Source organism: Lissotriton vulgaris, chromosome 10, assembly GCF_964263255.1.
Source record: "Lissotriton vulgaris chromosome 10, aLisVul1.2, whole genome shotgun sequence".
Taxonomy (NCBI): Eukaryota; Metazoa; Chordata; class Amphibia; order Caudata; family Salamandridae; genus Lissotriton; species Lissotriton vulgaris.
Genome location: NC_141698.1, coordinates 1,078,405,237 through 1,078,426,431, shown reverse-complemented (window position 1 = coordinate 1,078,426,431; position 21,195 = coordinate 1,078,405,237). Strand labels below are relative to the sequence as shown.

At 43.9% G+C, this 21,195-nt stretch overlaps 1 protein-coding gene across 1 annotated transcript; it reads left to right on the top strand.

The window, feature by feature from the left end:
- Positions 1-269: 269 nt before the first annotated feature.
- On the top strand, positions 270-15,887 carry LOC147689340 (large ribosomal subunit protein eL15). The gene is made up of 3 exons (XM_086942147.1): positions 270-1,749; positions 14,808-14,944; positions 15,531-15,887. Exons 1-3 carry the CDS (start codon positions 1,578-1,580, stop codon positions 15,834-15,836), a joined length of 615 nt encoding a protein of 204 aa, XP_086798273.1. The 5' UTR covers positions 270-1,577; the 3' UTR covers positions 15,837-15,887.
- The last annotated feature ends 5,308 nt before the right edge of the window (positions 15,888-21,195 follow it).

Here is a 21,195-nt window from a genome sequence, read left to right as displayed (position 1 = left end):
CTTGAAACGCAAAGGATGCCCCAGCTATCAAGTGATGGCCTGTGTCTGTTCACCTGTCTATAACTGTTGTTTTTGGACCCCAAATGAAAATAATGCCTTCATCATACCCAGGCCCACCCATTACTATAGTGCATGGTTGTTTGCGCCACATATATGTTGTATATTGCGCTTATGTTTAATTGAGACTACATTTCCCATCTCTCCCAACAGGAAGTGACGGAACTCCGTCATCATATGGCACCCTGGGAAACAGTCTCTTCCTTTCCGGCTGGTGAGCCTCAGGTAATGGAGGGTTTGAGATATGGCAGCCGAGAAATCCTATTCAATCCGTGCGAATTATTGGTCATCGAAACCTAGAAATAGAGGCTGTGCGCTCCTTGACCATCATGCTATCACGTCCTAGTGAAGCAGGTCTGGGTGGTTTTCTGCAGTCGGGGTGCGCGAAGCTGTTCAGGCGGAATGCAAAAGTGAGGGAGCGTTGTGGAGGGGTTACAGCTAAGTAAATGAAAAAAAAACTCAAGCGGTCCTCCTGCTTGTGCTGTAACGCGCGGACGTTCTTCTCATGTTGATGTGTCCCGTATAAAACTATCCTGTGTCCCCTTTCCCGGTCATGTGTGACCATAACTCTGCTCTTATTTTAGCCACCATCATTTTCAATGCAAGGGTGTTCAAATTTGCCTCTTACGTAATTGCACTGTGTTTCAGTATAAATTTAAGAGCGGTTAAATGATCAAAAGTCACACATGATCTAGTGCCTCGTACTATGGAGGGGCTAGACTGACACTGCTGTTGCTTTGGAGTTGAGTTCCTCGCTGCTTTTATAGATGAGCGCCTTTACACTTTTGAGGCATTTCATATCCTTTTATATGTAAAGGATATCTACTTTTAAATAAGGGGAAATGTAAACTTTGTGTATTTAGGGAGAATTTTTCCTAAATAGAATTTGCTTTTGCATCAGTTCTGTATATCTTTGATTACCTGCCCCATGCCTGCACCCATTAGGTGTGTCATAACTGGTTCAAATTCGTAGTACGGTGTTCCAGATAGATGCTACCATACACTGGTAGACTAGCTTACTGTGGGGAAGTGGTCATATACAACGTGACGTGTCTCTGCAGTGCAGCTTTTGTGCTAACATAGAACCACATTCTTGTGTCACCCTACCAGACAAGTGCTTGTGAATCCTAGTAAATGACTTTCCAGGAGCATCAGTTATGGAAATGTGGACCAAATACTTGAAGCAGTGCAAAAGCTGTACCTGGGCTTGACTAGATAAACGCGCCATTAATGCGTATTCATTGAAGTGTCTGGCAGTAATGTCTAATGCTGCCCAGCCACAACGAGAGCAGCACATTCATCCGGCATCCTTTCACTCATTGTGATTTTGATTTACAATTACTTGTGTCTCATGCATACTTGTGTGTTGGAGGTCCTGAACACTGTTGCATGTTACTAGTCTTACTTTGGAAATTAGTGAATTTAGTAGGCGACTACTGTTATGCATTTGATTGAAACATTTCAGTTTTGCGTAGGCCTTAATTTTCACTAATGCGTATTTTTTAACAGAATAATCCAGGATGGGTGCCTACAAATATATGCAGGAGCTATGGAGGAAGAAGCAGTCGGACGTCATGCGGTTCCTCCTGCGTGTTCGGTGCTGGCAGTATCGCCAGCTGTCTGCTCTCCACCGGGCACCCCGTCCCACCCGCCCAGACAAGGCTCGCAGGGCAGGCTACAAGGCCAAACAGGGTACGTGATTAAATGTTTGTTTCCATGTTCGTTTAACATACCCCTTCTAACTGACTTTCTTGTTTTCAGAGAGCATTGAAGAGGTTTCATGTCTGTTTTCTTGGGCTAGCTCAAAGCAAAGTTAAACTGAGTGCCCAACAAATGGTTGTACTCCATGCAGTTTTCAGCTGCATATTCCAATCCGCAGTGTATTGTTTTAAGTAATAGACGAGGGTACTGGGTACACTACGACTGTAGTATCGACTACAGCATGGGTACTCACAAACTTTCTCTCGGGGGCCAAATTTACAGTGTGGTTTGTGTCTGAGGGCCGCACCAGTGGGGGCGGGGCCAGTGGGGAGGGGCGGGGCTAGACCAACCAAAAAAAACTGACCATGAGGTTGATCACTGGTCCCTGCAGCGGACACCTTCGTCCACTGAGCCACCAGACCCGGTATACCCACCTCTTTCTCTCTCCCTCCCTCCCTTTCCCTCCCTATCTCACTCTTCCTTACTCTGTCTCCCTCCCTCTGTCTCCCTTACCCTCTCTCACTTTCTCACTCTTCTCCCTTTCCCTCTCTCACTCTGTTACTCCCTTTCCCTCTCACTCTCACTCTGTCTCCCTTTCCCTCTCTCCCTCGCCCCCTTTCCCTCCCTTCCTTTCCCTCCCTCCCTTTCTCACTCTGTCTCCCTTTCCCTCTCTCACTCCCTCACTCTGTCTCCCTTTCCCTCTCTCACTCCCTCACTCTGTCACTCCCTTTCCCTCTCTCACTCCCCCACTCGGTCTCCATTTCCCTCTTTCACTCCCTCACCCCCTTTCCCTCCCTCCCTTTCCCTCTCTCACTCCCTCACTCTGTCTCCCTTTCTCACTCACTCTGTCACTCCCTTTCCTTCCCTCCCTCACTGTCACTCTTTCCCTCCCTTTCCCTTCCTCCCTTTCCTTTTCCCTTTCCCTCCTTCCCTCTCACTCCCTCACCCAGTCTCCCTTTCCCTCCCTCACTTTGTCACTCCTTGATTTGTTCCATAATTTGCCTGCAGTAAGAAGAATTCACATTTATTACCAGTGTATTAGTATTAGGCAGAAACTATTCTTGAATCAAAGCTAATAGGGTCTTGAATGCAGTAGACTCAAGTGTAAGGGACTCTGCAGTAAAGCACATGACACCCTCCTAAACTTCACATGGTTAAATATGAGTAAAGATAAGCATTTTAAAATTCGTAATGCTCCGTGATAACTTTATCCGCCTACTCGAACAGGGGCCACCCACATTTAACCAACAACCCAGTTTCTCCTAATCCATCATTCCATCTTTAGCCATTCCATTCATTCATCCACTCTGCCACTAATCCATCTACCTACTCATCCATCCTTCTGTCTGTCCATCATCCATCCATCCACTCTGCCATACATCTTTCATTCATTCATCTATCCACTCTTCCATCCACCCATCCATCCATCTACTTTTCTATCCACCCATCCCTCCACTCTGCCATCTAGTCACTCATCCTTTCACCAACTCATCCACCACCTTGCTATGCCATCCCATCTCATGTCCATCCACATATTAATCCCTTCATTCTCTGATCTTTCACCTGTCCATCCATCTATTCATCCACCCCTTTACTCTGCCATCCTTCCACCTGTTCATTCACTTATCCATTAACTCACCTATACATTCACCCATCCAACCCTTTACTCTTCCCTCCTTTCACCTGTCCGTCCACCTATCCATTTACCTATCTAGTCACTCATTCATCCATCCCTCTGCCATTCTTTCACATATCCATCCACCTATCAATTCACTCAACCTTTCACCCATACATCTACCCAGTCATTCATCCATTTATTCATCCACCTTTCAATATTCCTTCCTTCTTGCATTTACTCATCTTTCTTGTTTCCTTACTCCTGCTTGCGTTATTTATGAGCATTTGTCTGCTGAGTTTCAGACAGAAGAAACACCCCAAAAATCCCACTCCCAGTGTAACTGCAAAAGCGGGGGTTCACAACGCTCCTACAGGTGATATGTTTAAATGTTTGTCGGGCGCATGGTAGCATTATATGTCTTGGGGCAATCTATACAACTGATGATTAATATCATTAAGAGATCTCCTGCTCATTAATGGCAAACAAAGGTAGGACGCAAGGCAATAGCACACATAATATTCAGACAACATTGGAAGGAAGTATAAGGCAGTGCGACATCGTGTGAATTTATATTTCTCCATAAGCGGGAGGATGTACTTTTTGTGATACACCGTATAAGATTTACAAAAAAAGATGAGGTGCAAATTAGATTGTGGTGAAGTTCCATCGGCCGGGTGGAAACAGCTTCGGAGCACACACACACACAGCCGCACCGAGCGCATTAACAGGTCTTTAAAAGACCATTAATATGTTAATGAGGCTTTGTTGTTCACCTCTTAGGCCCCTGCAGCTCCACTTTAAGTATGGCAGGAATCGCCCGGCCAGCCCCCACAGAGCAGCAGTCTCCAAGTCGCGCTGCTGCAACTTGTGTTGGCAGACACGCTTTAAAAAAAAAAAAAAAAAAATGAAAACACCGGTACGATATGTGCAGGTCCGCGGGCCGCCAGGGAAGGCTTGCCGGGCTGCTGTTGGCCCGCGGGCCGTACTACGAGTACCCGTGGACTACAGCAAAACTTAACTTTATTTTTAACCCTTCTATTCCGGTGCTAGTAGTGCGCCAAGCCTCAGGAGTTCAGTCCAAATGTATTATTAAACAGTAGCGTTCCCTATCTTTCCTAGATACCTAGCAACGTTTTATCAAAATTAAATATCGATGCTCAGACTGTCACTCCTTTTAGGTACTTTGACTGAAATGGAAAATTAAACCGCCAAAGCTCCCAAACAATGTGCCCCCCTTGTATACCACGCGATGAAGATAGGGGTAGTAACACATTTGCAGAGACATTAGCTTAAAAATGCACAGCACTACTAGAAATACTTTGCAATGAAAGTACAGTAAAAATAAAGAGCGGGGTACATTTCATCGATGTTAATCCTAAATGAACTGTTCAACATAGCCTTAATGTTGGGTTGGTTTTGTCATTAAGCTGTCTGCTTTGTCAACCAGTCCAGCGTTCATTTGTCAATCCATCAATTTGCACGACTGTCCAGTGCTCAACTCTGTGGTGTGTATTAAACCGCAGGGTGATTGATGTTCCCCACTCTCAGTACATATTTTAATGTCGGACCCTTTTTTTTGTAAATTCCCTCGACCCAAGTTATTTATTGCCAGTTGTGTACATAGATGGTGACAGTAGGTTGGTTGTGAAGGCCAGCAGTGTGCTTGTCGGGGCTTGCTTGGAATCTGTGTCTAGTTCCTCAAGGTTGAACGGTTGTCCATTACCTGGCTGGTTGTTTAGACAGTCCCTTGTCAACTTCCTATCTCTATACTTAGACGTAAGATGGGTTGATTGACATGTTCTATCAATTGTACATTCTATGGATGAGGCCCCTTTTCTGATATTGGAAGCATTTTTGTGAGTAGTAAATCACGTTGATTTTGAAGTAGTTTGCTTTAAGGAACCACCTGTGGAAACCTGTCCTGTTGGTCTATAATGACGATCAAATACTAAATGTTGCTAGTACGTTGAATTTTTGAAAAACGTTTCCTTCTTTAAAAACCCTTACATAGAAGGGAGAGATTCTTGATTCGGTTTTCTGCAAGTTGTGATAATTTAGATTAGAGTTTTAAGGTTTTGATTGATGGAATGTCGATTAAACGGTAGGTCTCACCAGGATTAGGAACGGTCATGGCGATTGAAAGCCAGATTTCATGAGTCCCTGCGAAATGTTTAAGGGTTTTTTTTTACCACTGTTGTGCAATAAAAACATCCAACCTCGATGTATGTGAACATGTACTATATATTATTGCAGCGAAAATAAGTCTCAATAACGTTATATAGAGCAGTTGTGCTTATTGATGTAGTCGTACATTACAGGAGTACAAAGGGCAATATCCCATATCACCACAATACAGTAAACCGTGTATTGCCTCACAGTGCAGCAACTAGTGTTCACTGGTTTGTTTGGACTGCATGTTACCATGATCTAACACCCCTCAATAGCCACAAGGCACCTTCGTTGTGGCTGCGTTTTACCATGAATAAATGCAACTTCTTATATCTTGGTTTAACTTATTTTAAATCAGGTGGACATTCATTATGTTCTGTGCTATTACCATTGTTAAGGGATGAGTGTCATTGTTGCGCCCTTTGATGCTTTTCCTCATAAATATGGCCCCTTCCCACGCTCAAGTGGCTGCAAATGGCATACTCCACTTGGTGCATAAAGCAAACACATCCTCAAAACACGTGTTGGCAAGGTCTGACTTTGCCATTACTCTCCAGAATGAAGAAAAGAAAATTGATTGAATACAAAACCAGCAGTTGAGTGTAGACCATTACAAATCAAACTTTATGGCAGTCCTATTAGCACTGCACATAAATGTTCTGATTTGTTAGGGAATTATCTAGTGTAGTGCTACATAATCCCCTTTACCGCATGTTCTCACATATATAACAGTTAAAAGGTGAATTATGGCTCTATTTAACACCCCACCACACACACATTGTATCAGAATAAAACCTGAAATACCTGCACTGAGGTGTAATTTGCTAACTGCATGCCACATTTGATGCAAATTCGCCAAATCATGTTCGTTCTAAACTGAATATTTTATCCCCCCACCACACACATTCACTCATCACACACGCTTCAGAAACCAAACCGTGCACGCTTTTGTGACATTTTAATGTGGGAAACAGTGCCAATGTTGGTAGAGGAACAATCTTGGCCATGCCATGGTGGATCCTGAAGGACATAAAAATAATTAGAATTTTAGACACTCTAAATTCATTCTAAGTTTCATACATGTCCGTCAAATTGTGCTAAATATATTACAAAAGAAAATATTCTACAGCTCAAAATTGGATCTTCACAATCTAATGTACATTTGCTAACTAGTTGCCAAACTTGACAGATTGATCAGTGTCAGTTCTAAGCAAATGAAAATTGAATTCCCCCCTCTCCTAACTGTCTGGTCTTTATGGTCTAGTGAAATGTTTGGCACACTAATCGAAAGCGAATTCTTTCTGGCTTATAACACATTTTGTGCATATTCATCACAGTACCAATTTAGCAGATGAACATAAACCTGGACGACACATTTGAATATCATTATTAATTTGAACATACATGGTGTATGCCGTATTTTAGGCATATTCGACACACCTAGCCAAAGTTCTAAGCCAATTAACAAATTGCTTTTGAAACTGACTATGTACACTAGTTACTCTTTTAATCCTGCTGTGCAACTTTTTCAAATGTTTATATTTTCAACTACTGAATGGATTTATACCAAATTGAGGGGGAGGGGTAAACACGTTATTTGAATAAAGTTCTACATTATTGCCAAGTTTAGTGTTTATCCTTAAAGCGTTTTTTTGCTCTATCAGCACATTACCTGTGGTAGCTAATATATATATATATATATATATATATATATATATATATATATATAAGCGGATACTTAATCCCCTGACCAACCCAGTCTTTCCCCGTGGACTGATCTTAGCTAGACTTGACAATTTTCATCCAGATTTCGCATCTCCGCCCATGTTATGTTACTGGCATTTGCATATAGGTCAATCTGCCATTGAGTCTGAATTACAGAGATTTCAGAAGTGTTTTTGTTCATGCAGTGATGCCAAGCTGCTGGTTCTGTGTAGTGTTCTGTCTGCAGCTGAAAGCAGCAGTGAAGATTGAGATTCAGAGCTGAAATGTTTGGGATATTGTATGGGAGGGTTATTAGTAGGGGGTTAGTAATAGCGGCGAAAGGGAGTCACAGGTGAAAGAATGGCTTTTGGGATGCTGTGAACAGTTGTGGAAAAGGTAGGGACACTTGGAAGTGCTGCGGGTACCTGAGATCAGAACTGTTGGGAGTGGTTCATATCGGTTGGGCAGAGATGGTGTTGGGACCTGTGGGAAGAGAAAGGAGCACAATCTGGCAGGCAAGAGAATAGGACCAGGTGACGGCAGGGCCCCATTTCATATCATTAGGTGGCAGTGTAAACTTCATGCATGTTCTTTAGTAGAGTTTCACATAAGCAGTTTCAGAACATAAGCCTGAAAGATGGGTAAAGAGCAAGTGTAAAGATGGTCTGATCAACCGCGTTCTCCCAGTGGATGGCCATAGCTCTCACAGGTTATAGTTCGGCCATTCCTCACTCTGGATGAATCATGTCTGTTATGTGATAGTTTACAATAAATATTCCCTAGGACATGTCTGGTTTGAACAAGCATACATAAGCTTTTCCTGCATGATATTTATTTTGGTGGGTAAAGGGAGTTTAAGCCAGTCCATTTTCACGATTTCAAAAACGTCCTTTCACAGCCAGTTCCTAGTCCACATGCCCAGTTTCCATAGAAGGATGTGCTGTATGGGATCTGGAGCACTATTCATTGGTTGGTTGTTGGTCACTTGAGTGCAAAGCTCATTTACATGTACATTATCAGACCAGTGGCAGTTTTAGGCTACAGATGTAGCTCTTAGGGTGGTTGCATCATTGTAGATGCAAGTGTCCTTCGGCTGGAGTTAAGCTCCTATGGCATTCTTTTTGTATGCCATTTTCATTCACCCTGATAATTGGCTTCTATTCTTTGTAGCTAAAAAGAGCAGCTGTATGAGCGGTAGGTCAAAAAGAGCTTTAAGTGTACTTGCTTATACCTTGCTCCATTCTCTCCCGCTTGTGAGTAATTCATGTGTTTTGGTATTTAGGAGAGAAATAGCAGAGTGAATGCTTGCATATTAGTGAGAGGTTGAATGAGTAAACTTGTAGCCTGTTGGGAAAACATTTGCGACCCCTGCACCACAGTATTGCGATACAGAATAGAACACACAATTATATATCCTGTACTAAATCGCCGGTTCAATTGAAACCTCCTTCGGAGGTTGAAGGATGTGGCTGCTTTTGGTCACAACTTGTTTTTGTAGCTGCTTCTGTCTTGTTGACGTCCTCGTGTGAGAAGTAGGGTTGAAAGTAAGGTTTGCTAGATAGACTCCTTCCGATCTTGCTGGTTTTGGTTGTTACTGTGCTTGATCAACTACCTGGCAATGCTACCTAACAAAAGCTTTCATTGTATCTAATATTACTGGATGTCTACTAGTGTTTCTAATATTTGGGATGCAGGTGTTGGTTTGCTCCCTACGTTGACAGTTTAGTTTCGAGATTTGGGTTTACTTTTGTCATAGGGTTGCCTAGTAGTTACTTGAGGCACTCGGAATGCCATCAGAAAGATGTCTTTTTTTTATGGAATATTCCTGTGGCAATCCTAGTTCTGCTTTGTCTGGTTTCGTGATCCAGTTCGTAGTGGCCAGTTTGACATGCAAGCCTTTGAAATTTTCTTTTGTAGACTTTGACCCATTTGTGCTAGTAGCCACCATGCTTTAGTACTCAAGGTTATCTGTTCTTTAGAAATTTCCACCCGATTCTGTTTCAGAGGGGTGTGCGGAATGGGAACTTTACTTGCCAAGTTCGTAATATGTACTCCAGCTTTAAGATCTTTTCCTTGCATAAACTTTTACTCACAAAGCTCCAAAGAAGGTTTAGTCACTGTTGCCTGAGAAAAGTGCTGCATGCAGTTGATTACTTTTGTTAAAGAAACTTTATTAGGAATGATTGCTTCAGGGTTCTAATTTTAATTTAAAAAGTTTAAATAGCGCTGGCTAGACCCGGAGGTATCAGAGCGCCTTACATGAGCATCAGATCCTAGTTACAGATTACATAGTTACAAAGGTTACACAGTTCATAGAGCATGGCAACATAGTTACTTGTAAGGTCGAGATAAACAAGCACAAATACGTAAGGGGAAAAGGCAAGGTGAGATATTCAGGGGGGGTTGGAGTTGAGAAAGTAGACAGATAAGGAAGGTGGGAAAGAGGGAGGGAAGGGTGAGCCACAGCATGGGAAGAAGAGGGCAAGGGTGACTGGGACACAAACCGGTAGACTAGTCAAGGCAACGTCAAGTCCAGTAAGCTGTGATCCCAGGGGAAGTGGTATTCCTTCCCTATTGCGAGAGGCTCCCTTTACGCAGTGGACTCTCAGAGGTCTCAGACTCCAAGGCCTACATACTGGATCCTTCCCCAAAAAGGGGAGAGGGAGTGCTTTGGCAAGGGGTGCCATACCATACCTCAAGTGTGAGTGACTCCCTTGGCGCAGTGGACTCACTCAGCGGGTTCGCTGAGACTCCAGAGTATAAATATTGGATCTTTACCCAACAAGTGTAGAAGGAGTGCTTAGTCAAAGGGCACAAAGGACAGGGGGTAGGCAGAGTAGCAGGCAAGGGGAGAGATTCAGAGGAGAGGATAGGAGCTAGGGAAGAGATAATAAGGAGAGACAAAAAGGTCTGCCTAAAGACTGACTGGGTAGGTGACGACCAAGGAGGGAATCAAAGGCCCATCTCCCCTATAGCTAAACCAAGTAGCTCCATCAGGCAGACACAATAGTTCAGTCTCAAAACATTGAGAGAGGAGGGAGGGAGAGACCTAAATAGAGGGAGGATGCGGTAGGGGACGATAGGAGAGACGACAGGAAGTGCATCAATGTAGTTCAACAATATACAAGATCAACAAGTAAACATTAAATCAAACCATCAGCAATACAATTAGGGGAGGAGTGAAAGACGAGAAAGAAGTGGGGGGCAGGGAAGGAGAGAGAGTGAGGATAAGGGAAGAGACAACCATAGAGACAAAAGGAAGTCTGTCTAAGGTTCACAGAAAACAGGGTGAGGGCAAGGGCATATGGGGGCAGAGGACAGAAGCTGGAAAGAGTAGGAGCAGAGAGGGGGAAGGTTGCATAAGGTGAGGATCGCTAGATTCAGGATTAAAAGTATCGGGTTACCTATCTGCACAGATTCTCAAGGTGGGTGCATTGTTAAAAACAGGCCACAAGGTAGAGCTCCAGGCTAAGGAAGGGAGCAGTTTAAAATTCAAAGGAAAAATAGATCAGGAGTGTTTCTGTGGAAAAGAGGCGCTGTTATTCTAATGGCAATGCGTCCATCTTGAGTGGCCTAGAAGTCGTCAGACCTCTGCTTTGGCACCATTTTGTAAGGCTAGGCGATAACGCAATTTCGGTGCGGCAGTTACTACTCCATTGACCACCTAGAAGTTTACACAGGTGCTTAAAGCTTCATTTCAAAGTTTTACTTGGTAACTTCAGTGGCGTTGGTAAAAAAAAAACTTAGTTTGGAGCAAGGCATTGAGTATGAAATAAAGCAGCCGTTTGTATGAACGTTAAATCTTCTATAAAATGTCTAAAGCGTCTTGGCTTCACCTAGGAATATGCTGTTTCCTCTGAAGTTTTTGCATTCTAATGCATGAGGAACTATATTGCATCTGAAATGCTTTTCAATCCAACTAAATCACATGTCCACTACTCAAATTTCACTATACTAATCATTTTTGGGTACCGGAGTAGCGTGCTACTCGCGGTAAACCGCTTCACTGCCTTGGCAATGGTAGTATGCACAACATAAATGCAATAAGTTAAATCTTTGCATGCTGTGTTATGTGAAAAAGTTTTGTGAAGGTCAGAAGGTCTTGCTTTAAATTCTGCCCCCAGAACCAGCAGCAAAACAGTAAATCTGAAGGAAAGGAGGCTTTTGATAACTGAAAGGGAAAAATTCCCATGATAAAGTTTTTTAACTATTTCTCAGGGGTACATAAGGTATCGTACGATCTAGGAAATTATTTTGACTTGTGTTTGTTTGCGTATTTATTTTTGCGCTGTAGTATTAGATGCAAGTTGAATCCACAAGGCCATAGTGTACTTGCGTTTTACTCTTGCGGGTTTCCCTTCACCAGTGACCCACCTTAGCTCGAAACTCACTTGTCTTAGTATTCTGTACGTGTAAAGTATGTCTTGGTGTATCTCCCACCAGATGTTTGACTTGGTTAGGAACCAGTTGTAGATGGCACTTTCACTGTTCCCTTATATCTACAATGGTCCAATGACCATAGTAACGGGTGCAGCGAACAGATGTTTAGAGAAATACAGTTGCTTGTATACTGCTGAAGGAGCCTCTTGTTTGAGAGGATTGTTACAGATTGGAGCCAACCAGTATGTCAGGGTAAGGACAGCCTCAACTATAGGTCTACGTTTTTAGGTTTTGCCTCGCCAAAAAGATGCGCTCTGCGCATCTTTTTTGCGCAGCAAAAACCTAATGAGAACTGTAGTGTGGCTTTGGGTCAGCCCTCGTCATTCATTGGCTGGCTCCATAAATGGAGCCTAGCCATTGGATGAGGGGCCTGTCCGTCAATGCCGGACCAGACACGGGGGCGTTCCCGACATTCTTTGGCTTTTGCCGACGTCACGCGACGCCGGGAACGCCCCCGATTCTGTTCCGGCATTGCCGGCACCTCCCTTGCTCCTCCTCCCGCTTGTTTCCTGGTGCCCGCCTTCGTGCTCCGGCCGGCCGTCGTCAGCGTCTCTCCTCCCCCTTTCCCGCCCCCTCCCGCTTGTTTTGGTGCCTGTCTTCTGCTCCGGCCGGCCGTCGTCAGCTCTCTCCTCCCCTTTCCCGCCCCCTCCCGCTTCTCTCTGATGCCCGCCTTCCGGTGAGACACTGTGATGAATGCCACTGAAAGCCCTGGATGGACTGGGCTGGGTCCGGGTCAGTCTGCTCGGTAGTGGGCTGACTAGTGACTGTCAATGACCTCCTGCAGCGCGAAGTGCTGTTCGAAACTCGGAAGCCACCGCCTCTTAACACTAGTGAGTACGAGGAAAGCACGGGCGGCCATGCGTTGCTTTGTTAATATTGCATACAGATCTGAAATCACCGTTTGAGGAGTGGAGCCGGGGAGGGGGCGGAGCTTCGTGGCGAGAGCTCCGTAACAGACACTTGCCCTCAACCAAGCCCTCCGCCCCCTTACCACTCACACAAACAAAACGGAAGTTGTCGGAACCAAGAAGAAAAGCGAAAGGAGGTAGGGAGGGGAAAAGAAGCTGCCAGGGCTGCCATGAATATCAAAGTAAAGCTGGGTCATAAGCTTCCAGCCATGGGAGTCTGTGACTTGTAAACGGCTGATAACCCATGACCCCATGACCTCTCATGGGAACGTTCACAGAGCAGCAGAACAACAGACATCCTTAGTATCGGCACAAAGCCATCGCTGGCACAGTGATTCAAGCAAGTGTATTTTGAGGGAAGGGCTGTGATAATAGCAAATATGCATTAGGCGGAGTGACCCTTGGCTGCGGTCTTACCAGGCGCACTTACCTCCATATCCGGCTCCACTCACGGACCCTCGACATGCCGAAACGGTGAACTAGCAGGAAGTGAAACTTATCGCACTAAGCAGCAATGCCCCTCCCCCGCAGCGCCCGCGAGCAAACAAGACAAGCATTTAGTGCAATAGGTCCTGCATTTGCGAGAGGTTAAGCTATTAGCATTGTAAATTACAATGTCTTTTATTTAGATTTAAAAAAACAAAACAAAGGCATTGTCATTTACAATGCCAAGAGCTCAGACCCAGCAAATGCGAGACCTACTGCATTGCAAATGCTTGTTTATTCTGAAAGCATGACCAGTGTACCGCACAGATGAGCCGCACAGGGTATAATGTGTTTGATTGCTGAACGTGACTGACAGATGGGCGTGGGCTGCAAAATGTTGTTGAACCTACCTTACGATTATGCCTCCACGTTGAACCTTCTTGGCATCTGTGAACCTAAAATCTCAAATTCGTCCCTTTCTAAGTGTTGGAAAATAACTGCACACATTAGCAGCACATTACCAGCACTCAGTTTATCGACCTCAGAAGTTTGAACAGCCGTGTCGGCCCAGTCCGGATATGAAATAACGACCTGTGCAAACAAAAAATGTTAGCAGCGACTATTTTGGTTACTTGAGTCTTCCAGACAGCTCAGTTATTTCGTGGAGAGCACAGACGGGGCTGCTCTGCCACATTCAATAAACAGAAGCGCCACTGGCAATTGATGATCACTGTGACACTCCCCCATATTGAGCGCTGAAAAGTCCAGGTCAAGAAAAGATGCCTTAGTACTTGATTAACTGTGTAGTCAGAAACCTTCGAATAGCACGGCTATTTGCAAATGAAGGGTTGGCCTCTAAATGATGGATTTATGACTAGCTGAGGACTGCCGGTCAATCAAAATCGACTGACTCAAAAAACATAGTGCTTACTGACTTATCAAGGACACTGTGTAACGCCGCAAGTAAAAGTGAAACAAAAACAAGCATTGGAAATGCAATAGGTCTCGCATCAGGAAAGTTTGAGCTATTGGTCTTATAAATGGCATTTTTATTTATTTATGTGTTTGTTAAAAAAGCTAAATTAATAGCTTTGTCATTTACAATGCCAATAGTTATAACTTTCGCAAATGTGACACCTATAGCATTTGTAATGCAACATGTTTTTTATTTACGTGATTTAGATGTATTGATATTACAAATAACAATGGCTTTTATTTTTTTTGTTAAATAATGTATTTAATTTGTAATGGCAATAGCTTAAACTTTTGTAAATAACTTTTGTGAAGATTATATTCAGAGTTTTATATTGTGACGAAAATCCAAGAACAGAAGTGAAATATTAACATCTTTTTGTGATTTGTAATAAAGCGTGAACGCTTGAAAACAGCTTGAAACATTGAAAGAACATATTTGAACCAGCCTTTGACAATAAATTATGACGTAATGCAGCTAACACAAATGTAACGTGTGAAACTGCAGACTGTTATGTTCAGCCAGAGTGGAGCTTCAGAGTGGAGCTTCAGAGTGGAGCTTCAGAGTGGAGCTTCAGAGTGGAGCTTCAGAGTGGAGCTTCAGAGTGTCAAGAGCAATGCCAATAGCTCTAACTTTAACAAAGGCAAAACCATTGCATTGTAAATGCTTGTTTTAAAAGCTGTGGAGCACACATATACTGTTAAAAAGGGGTGGGAACAGTGAGCCAAAGGCTACGTAGATTGTAAGTATAGACTTTTTCAAATTCGCAGCAATATTTTGAATAATGCATTTGTCATCTCTTCTTTTATAGGTTATGTGATCTATCGTGTCCGTGTTCGCCGTGGTGGTCGTAAACGTCCTGTCCCCAAGGGTGCTACCTATGGCAAACCTGTGCACCATGGTGTTAACCAGATCAAGTTTGCCCGCAGCCTTCAGTCTGTTGCTGAGGTAAGAAACGGTACCCTTTGTGAGAAGAGTTAATGTGAGCTGTTCTTTAGGCAGAAGTCTGTTACTTGTCTAAAGCCATTTTTGTGTTGTATAACTTCTTTTGCTTCTGGGCTTCTTGGAACTCTTGTTCAGGCTTGCAGGTGTTGTCAAGGCTTTTAAATCTAATTTCTACTGCATATGGAGCCCGTATGGGAAAATAAATCACTGCCATTCTTTACTGTAGTCTCCCACGTCTTGGCACTTGTAGTGTATACTATCTCGGGTAGATGTGCACCTTGATCATCTGGAGCTTTCTGCATGCAAAATATTAAAAGATTTAATCTGAATAATCCAAAACAGTTTTTTGCTCTTTATTCAATCCTGTGGTTCTTCATCTTGTTTATTTTCTCTTCACAACTCGAAACTACATTTTCAAGCAGATTTTCATACTAGCATAGATCCTAGACACATGAAATGTATTTTTGAGGTGGAGGAGACCTGACTGTACCTCGAGCTGACTATATATTCCACTGTATGTATATTATGATGAAAAGACTTTGGTTGATTGAGAGCCACTGCAATTTCTAAAGCTTATTATCACTTGCAGGAGCGTGCTGGTCGCCATTGTGGAGGTCTCAGAGTGCTGAGCTCATACTGGGTCGGAGAAGACTCCACCTACAAGTTCTTCGAAGTGGTTCTGATTGATACCTTCCACAAAGCCATCAGACGCAACCCAGAGATCCAATGGATCACCAAAGCAGTCCACAAGCACAGGGAGATGCGTGGGCTCACTTCAGCTGGCAAGAAGAGCCGTGGCTTGGGCAAGGGACACAAGTTCCACCTTACCATTGGAGGCTCACGTCGTGCTGCCTGGAGGAGACGCAACACCCTTCAGCTCCATCGTTACCGTTAAACCCTATTGTGCTTCTAAAGATATTTCGAATAAAATTGGTTTTGAAAGGCCTTTTCTTTGTTGTATTTGTGCAGTAGTTAAGTTTAAGTGTCTAGCATATAATTTAACCTTTGAGCGTATGCAGCAGAAGCAAATCACTGCAAGGAAATATGAAAATATGTGCATAATTTTTCATTCCGCATAAAATTCAATTTGTGCAGCGCTTCATATCCCATTGCAAGGTGCTAAAGTGCATTATTGGACAGGTAGCATGCTACACTGAGAAGCTTGGTTTGAAGGGTGTATGGTGCTTGCAGTGAGACCCTTGTGCTAAGTCTTTTGGGGGTCATGCGTGAGTGACCAGTGATGCGGTTACTCTGAGGGTCGCAATGCTTGTTTAATGGGGCAATTTTACTGTGTGGTTCTTTAGGTCTCGCCTTTTCCATTCCGAAGGAATGGGAAATGGCGAGAATTAAAGTGCTCAAAATACTCGTGAAACCACAGGTTTTTTCATGCGGTTTTCTTCGAGTTCACGTGGCCACAGGCACGCGCTTTTGGGCCATTAACTTTCACGGCCATCTGTCCCCCAGCTCCAGCACCTCCCCTCTCTCTCCCTGCACACAGCCTTACTTGGATTTCTCCTCCCCCGCCAGCTTCCCCCAGGCCGTGTTCCCTCCCACCTTTTCGCTTCAAACATTTTTAACGTGTTTATTTACAACTGGAAACGCAAGTAAAACGTAGTAAAAGCACATAAATAGTTTATGCACAGTCACGCTCACAGTAGAGAAGCCGTCATTTAATAATTCCACTGGCAGTTTTCGGCCTCCTTCACCTACTTGTTTATCAGAAGAATGTGCGAGTGCTTGATAATGGGGCTGTCACGGTCGCTTGCATTTCGAGAAACCACCACCCATAATTTGCTGAGAGGAAAGCCTGGGCTAAATTTAAACCCTTCTTGCGTGTGCCACTGTGATGGCTGGCAGCACAAAGCGGGCACTTCCTGCCTCGGATCAGACAGGAGCTGCTGTCTGCGTGATTACAGCCTGGAATGTGGCTGTTTACAAATCCTGGAGCCAGGCTGGGCCTGCCCGGAGGCGTGCTGTCTCCTCGAAGCCGCACTCCGGCTTTGTCTGGGCCAGTCTGTCAGGGAGCGAGCAGTCTCTCGCGCAGCACTGCGATTACCGGCACGAGCACAATGCAGGTCATAAACACGCATACGGGATTAATGGACTTTTAACAAATATAGGCTCTCCTCGAAGGGGAGGGCGGGAGATAAATGCAACGGCACCAGTTTCTTTCTCGTCAAGTAACGCGGTGGACCGTGATTTGAGGAACAAAAAAAATACAAAAAACTGAAAACGGCCACTAGGAACTTGAACTAATTGAGTCCTTCAAATGGGTTGAAAGGAGAACTGTCACAAAAATGTCATCCTTGCTTGTTTCTAGTAACTGTCATACGTGTGCTCCTTAGCACCATCTCCCGTTTTTTAATTTTTTTTTTACAAATTTCCCATCCTTGCCCCTGCTTGGGGTGACCCCTTTTTCCCCCTGATTTCTGGCATACGTGAGCCCGGGCTCTCACACACTTACTGGTCTGCCTCTTTTCTCACCATCTCAAGCTTTTCTGTAATATATCTGAGCCATTTGTTCACCCTCCCTCTCCTTTTTCTTCCTCCGCTTCTGACCCACGCACGTCTCCACCCAGCCCTCCCTCTCTTGCCCCCCCCCCCTAATAGCTCATCTGTGTGTGCTTTCCTTTATCTGGCCAGGTCTCCCGCCCATTTTAAGAGGTCCGCCGAGCAGGCTCAGAGCTCTTTTGAAGGTTTGTTTTCTCTGGAGGGGAGGTGGGGCTCGGATGAGAGAGAGGCGGCCGCTTTTAATCCTCTTAACAGTTCAAACTTTTCCCTCCGCTTCATCCTGCCTCTCCTTGAATATTTATCCCTTTATCGCTTCAAATGGCCCCCTTCTGCCTCTTTGTTTGTGCCCTGGGGGCTCTGCATATCACACAGTACTTTGTGTTTACAAAGCTTTCTCTGAGAGGGGATAGAGGTGAGGGCTTGCGGGACTGGGCACCCCCTGCCTCTCCTCTTGCATATGTGTCTCCCCCCTGCTGAGGAAAGCACGACTGTGGGGTAGGTGTGACTGTTTACCTTTTCTCTGTACCCCCGGGCTGCAATGCCTTTACCTTTTCTCGGTACCCCCGGGCTGCAATGCCATAAAGATTATAAGGCCAAATGCTGAGTGGAATGTACGTAACGCCTACAATAGGATCTTAAACGGCAGGTACAGTGCTAGCCCCTCAACTCGTGGCCCCAAAACCTAACAATCTGTACCACTGTTATCAATCTTAATATTCTGAACCCGTTTCGACATTTCGCGTTGACATTTAATTAAAAAATACTGCCCTTTGTTGGCCCCCAAAAATGATCACAACATATAGTTAATACCCCGCCGTCTCGTCTCACACCAAAATACAAACCAACGAATGCGTAAGGTTTGTGAAGAGATGTTAGTTGTGGGAACAAGTGACGCCAACATTAATTGGTGGTAAGAGCCTGGACAATGAATGAACGGGGATTATATAGCGCTGCAAACGTCCCGGGTTTACCAGGAGAGCCCCGAATAGTCAACGACTGCCCTCGAAAATATTTGGCATTTTTGGTGAAAGTGAAACACACAAAAGGTGATACATATCCTTATGTCGCGGTGCGGGATTGGTATGGAATCCGGACCAGAAAGCAGTTTCAGTAACACAAATGATGATGTGTCTAAGCTGCATTTAATTTCCTCCTAGTGACACATTGCCATGTGTTTTATATGTTGGTGAGTCCTGTCAAGTCACGGTGTCCCACTGTCGCTACAAAATAATACTCCTACTTCTATGTTGTTGGCATGTCCCAGTAGGACCTCTAATATGAACAGAACTTGGAAGACTTCTTTCTGTAGCACTGCTTCAAATCTTAGAAGGAGAAACCCTTAATCGAAAAGGGAGGGGTTTTCTTAGAACAGACAAAAAAGACAGGTTCCCTTTTCGTGTAGTCTAAAGAGAGAGACGTTAGTCTCAGGAGATTGTTTTTTAGAAGGGGTTATATGGTGAGCCAAAACACGTATCAAAGATGTTCAGAGATCAACAAATTTACATTCACTTAAAGCTTCATTTAGTACACAACATTTTGCCTCCCTTGGATTATAACAAATTAATAATGGTGTAAACACTTATTTATAAAAACAATTCTTTATTGTTCTCTATTCATATTACATAATTCAGAAGAAACTCAACAATTAAAAGGTTGTTTAAAAAAATTGTTTAAAAAAACAATTACTGTTGCATTATTATGCTCCACAGACATGAAACAATTTTCACAGTTAAAAATTAAGAATCCTTTTCAAGAAACACTTTTGTCAAATAAAACAAAAACTATTATCAATTTTATTACACAACACAAATAGTCTTCTTTTTTAGGTTCCATAGGTCTTTCCATTTTTCTTCCTCACTGTCTGTTATTACCACGGTGTTAATGGTTTTATTTTTACCGTTAACTAATTTGTTAAATTCGTCTTCGGAAAAGCTGAAGACTTTAAATTGGTCCATGTGTTTTATATGTTGGTGAGTCCTGTCAAGTCAATTCACGGTGTCCCACTGTCGCTACAAAATAATAGTCCTACTTCTATGTTGTTGGCATGTCCCAGTAGGACCTCTAATATGAACAGAACTTGGAAGACTTCTTTCTGTAGCACCCCTCCCCTCTCCTAACTCAGGGTGTATCCTTCTCTTCACTGCTCTCCTTATCTCCCTCTCCCCTTCTCTCCTCTCTCCTATTCTCTTGCTCTCTCTCCTTCCCTCTATCCCCTTCTCTCCTGTCTCCCTCTCTGCACTTCTCTCTCATCCTCTTCTCTCCTTCTTTCTATCTTTCTCCCATCCATCCTTTTCCCCCTTCTCTCCCTCACTCCACTTTTTTCCTTCTCTCCTTCTCTCGCTCTCCCTCTCTGTCTCCTTTGCTTTCTCTATCTCTCTACTTATCTCCCCTTCTCTCCGCCCACACTCCTCACTTCCATGCTCTCCGATTCTCCATCACTGTGCCTTCCTCTCTGCCTTGCTCTCTATCCTCTCTGCTTCGCTGCATCCCCCGTCTTCCATGCTGCCCGCATCTGTCTCCAGACTCCCTTCCTTTCGTTTTTCTCTCACTAACACACCCTCTCGTCTTTTATATCTTCGTGTCTCGCTCATACTTTTTTGCACTCATCACCTTTCCTCATCACCCTCCATTATACTTCTCTCTTGCACTCCTTCCCTATCTCTCTCTCCCACCCATCTCAGTTTACTTTCTCCCCTTCTAGAAGGGTGTAAAAAGGCTGTTTATTAGGGAGCAGGGTGGGCAATGAAACAAACATCATAGCAGGATGGGCAATAAAACAAACACCCTTCAATAATTAAAAAAATTAAAAGCCATGGTTATTTGTAATATCAATACATCTAAGTTGCGTCAATACAAAACATGTGGCATTACAAATGCTAAGTGTCACATTTGCTAAAGTTAAAAGTATTGGCATTGTAAATCACAAAACATAAATATAAAATGTCATTTACAAAACCAATAGCTTCAACTTTCCTACTGCGAGACCTATTGGCAACGCCTGTGCTTGTTTTCATTTAACTTTCACTACTGATTAATAGTTGGTAAAACAAGCTGCTTTACACTCAGCCTGAAGGCTGTTCCCCAGAGCTACCACTTTGATCTTTCTACCCTTACAATCGAATAAGTGTGCACCATATACTAAGCCTCATACATTGGTGTGCAGTTGTTGAGATTAAAGCCTGCACTGTTTTACCATTTAATCAAGGTGAAGGTTACATGAAAAAACACCCCTACCTAGGCACATATAAAATACTGGGATCAAGTAAGTTCTACTGATATTTTTGAATTTGTAGTTGAGGGTCTAGAACAACTCTTTCTCCAATCTTTGTTAGCTTAGTTTCACTAGGGTAGGTAAGTGCTAAACCTAGCACCGGGTCTTTAGTGGGCGAGTCCAGTGAGGCTCAACCCTCCATATTCGGTGGTCTGGGGTAGCAACCCTAACACAAAGCAGCTTGTAGAGTTGCTCCTGCAGGATGACCTCTAGAATCCAGGTAGGTCAAAATGTGGGTATGAGAGGTCTCCAGAAGTCAGGGCTGTCTCACCCCAGTGACCTCAATTATGAGCCTGACCAGGAGGAGTCTAAAGACCCGTCACTGGTAAACTCTAATCCCCAAGGGAATAGTTCTAGTGACGAGGGAAGCCCTAGAGGTAGGACCCCCCTTTATTCCTCCTGGGAGGGTGCAACGAATTCAGGGGAGGTCTAGGCCCTCTGTTAATTCTACCTCCTCTAACACTTCTCTAGG